Source organism: Nannospalax galili, unplaced genomic scaffold (genome assembly GCF_000622305.1).
Source record: "Nannospalax galili isolate Female #2095 unplaced genomic scaffold, S.galili_v1.0 scaffold290, whole genome shotgun sequence".
Taxonomy (NCBI): domain Eukaryota; kingdom Metazoa; phylum Chordata; class Mammalia; order Rodentia; family Spalacidae; genus Nannospalax; species Nannospalax galili.
In genome coordinates, this window is record NW_008331486.1 from 7,948,252 (window position 1) to 7,951,185 (window position 2,934).

Sequence of the window (2,934 nt, forward strand, 5' to 3'; positions counted from 1 at the left end):
CTGCCCGCGGGACCCTCGCGCCCCGGCTGCCTGCCCCGCGCCCTCCGCGCCCCCTGGGGCCGCCCCTCCGACCACCGCCGCCGCCTCCCCGCCCGCCTCTCCGGCCCCTTCCTCGTCCCCCGGCTTCTATCGGGGCGCGTACCCGGCCCCCTCGGACTTTGGCGTGCACTGCAGCAGCCAGACCACCGTGCTGGACCTGGACACTCACGTGGTGACCACGGTGGAAAACGGCTACTTGCACCAGGACTGCTGCGCCTCCGCCCACTGCCCCTGCTGTGGCCAGGGCGCTCCTGGACCCGGCCTGGCGTCCGCCGCCGGCTGCAAGCGCAAGTATTACCCGGGCCAGGAGGAAGAGGACGACGAGGAGGAGGACGCGGGCGACCTGGGGGCCGAGCCCCCCGGGGTTGCCCCGTTCGCCCCCTGCAAGCGCGCCCGCTTCGAGGACTTCTGCCCGGACTCGTCCCCGGACGCGTCCAACATCTCAAACTTGATCTCCATCTTTGGCTCGGGCTTCTCCGGGCTGGTGAGCCGACAGCCGGACTCCTCGGAGCAGCCGCCGCAGCTCAACGGGCAGCTGTGCGCCAAGCAGGCGCTAGCCAGCCTCGGCGCCTGGACTCGAGCCATTGTCGCCTTCTAAGGACCCCCGAGGGCACGGGGACCCAGGGGCCCCCGCGGGGCTGGGGCCAGACAAAGACTCGGCCAGGGGGCGAGAGGAGGGAGCGAGCGGGCGCCGGGCCACTCCGGGCTGAGCTGGGAGCGAGCAGAGGGGAGGCGGCTGATGTTTTCTAAATTGTAAAAAAAAAGCAAAAAAAAAAAAAAAGAAAGAAATCTAAAAATCTTGGACTTTATTTTTGCAGAAAGAAAAAGCGCCTATTTAAGTATGCTTTGTGTTTTCTCTTACTCTTTTTTTTCTTTCTTTCTTTTTATTGTAGTGATTGCAGTGGTGTTTAGCGAGGAGCTTGCCACGTGAGGGAGGGCTCCTGCCCGGAGGAGAAGCCGGGCACCCGGGGGGCGAGGCAGGGTGCCGGGGAGTGCGGGGGTTGGCTGGGGGGAGCGGCGCAGGAGGGCGCGGGGCCCGGGACACGGATTCTCAGCAGTTGTCAGAGCCGGGAAGCCCGGCGTTCCGCTCTCCTGAGTCCCCCAGTGGGGTGAGGAATAGGTCTTGTGAAATCCTGAGCCCAAAACAAAGGCAAACTCTATCTCCAAAAGGGACGTTTCGGTCACATTTCCTCTCTGGGGGCGGCCTCCAAAGTTCTCAAAATGAGGAGGCAGAAATGAAAACACTTCAACTTTTTTTTTTCTCCTTCCCGGGGCGGGCGTCCTGAACCCCTCCTCTCCCCGCCCCTCTGGCTCCGTTTCTCCTCCCCTCCTCCACCCGCCTTCCAGACTTCGGGGGTGGCGCACGACACCCCGACACTCTCGGACACCGTTTGGGGAAAGGGTGGCGGGGCGAGCACAGAGAACTACATTTCCCATCATGCCCAGCACTGCGGTCCTTACTAAACAAAAAAGGAAGTCGATTCCTTCACCTGGATCTCCCCCCACCCCCCGGCAGCCCCCGGGGGAGGGAGGGGCCCGGACCGCCGACTGCGTCGGAGACTTTTGCTAAGTTCCCGGTCAGCTGCTTGCTTGGTGTGCAGTGCCTCTTTAAGTTCCCCTGTCCAGGTTCAGCCTGCGGTTGCATTTCCTGAAGCCAGCATTGTTCCAGCTTGGGAGAACCCCCTTCTGTGTCCTCAGCTCGACAGATTTTTTTGTTTAATTTAAAAAGGCTTTTGTTGTGAAAAGGTGGGGTTTGCTCAAAGCCCCTTTGGGTCTTTGCGCCCAGCACCACGCGGGGCTCAAAAAAGAAGTTGCCAACCCCCTCCCCCGGCCCTTCTTCCTCTTGTATTTTTGTGCGTAATGAATTGTATCTCACCGGATAAAACTGTTCAGATGAATTGTCTAAATTTATAATCTCAATAAAAAGTCGATTGTAGCCTATGGTGGTGCTATGCTTTTAGATGGGTCTGGATTTGGGGTGGGTAGTAGGTGAGACACACGCACACGGGCAAACCCCGGTTCTCCAGGGCCTGGGCGGGCGAGATCTGCCCACATTCGCAGGGCCAAGACTGGGAAGCGGGTGCAGATGCGGGTTCTGGGATGGAGCCTGTGCCGCCCCCGCCCCCCCCCCGCCACCTCGCCAACGAGTCCAGCCCCCCACGGGAACCGGCTGCCCCAGGGTCTCCAGCAGGAAGCTGACAGCCTCCAGCACATTCCCGGCTGGCGCAGGGTTGCAGGGCTTGCTCGGGCCCCTAGCCTGAGCTCTCGGCCTCCGGGGGACTTCTCGGCCACCCACACTCCCCGGCCCGCACGTCCGCACGTCTCCGGCTGCAACTTGGGGAAGTTTTTTCCTTTTTTTTTTTTTTTTTTTTTTTTTTTTTTTTTTTTTTTTTTTCTTTCTTTTTCTTTTTTTTTTTTTTAAGTTGAGTTTGTTATCACTGCTCGGTGCCACTTGGTGGTGTGCTGGCGGCGTCTCCCTCCCTCCTCGCGCCCCTCCCCTCTCCGCTCCCTCCCTCCCGCCTCTCCCTCCTCCCCAGTGGATGGAGGCTGGAAGGCTCCGGGCGCGCGCTCCCCTCTGACCACCTCCGGAATGACCTGCGAGTGGGAGAACGTGCCAAGGCCCGGAGGAAGCTCGCGTTCTCCCCACTGGAACCAAATTCACATCTGGAGCTGGGGCTCTTGCCCCGGGGCGCACCGGGGGTTCCAGCTTCGCGAAGTGGGGATAGGAAAGAACGAACGGGGGGAGGGGGGCGCGAGGAGGCTAAGCAAAAACGGCAGCCCCTCGGATTCCTTGATAGTGTCTCTCGCGGTGTCTCGCCGTCTCTGGCTGTCCCCCCAAAGCTCGCTCGCTCGCCCCCAATCCCTGCGCCAAGGCTCCCCGCCACCGGGCAAGGC

At 61.3% G+C, this 2,934-nt stretch overlaps 1 protein-coding gene across 1 annotated transcript in view; it reads left to right on the forward strand.

Annotated features, from left to right (window-relative positions):
* Ier5l (immediate early response 5 like) overlaps window positions 1-820 on the forward strand; it is a 1,595-nt gene extending 775 nt beyond the window's left edge. The window contains exon 1 of the mRNA XM_029560229.1: window positions 1-820. This exon is cut by the window's left edge and continues 775 nt beyond it. Coding sequence (XP_029416089.1) covers window positions 1-637 — 637 coding nt within the window. The 3' untranslated portion in view covers window positions 638-820.
* Window positions 821-2,934: the final 2,114 nt, after the last annotated feature.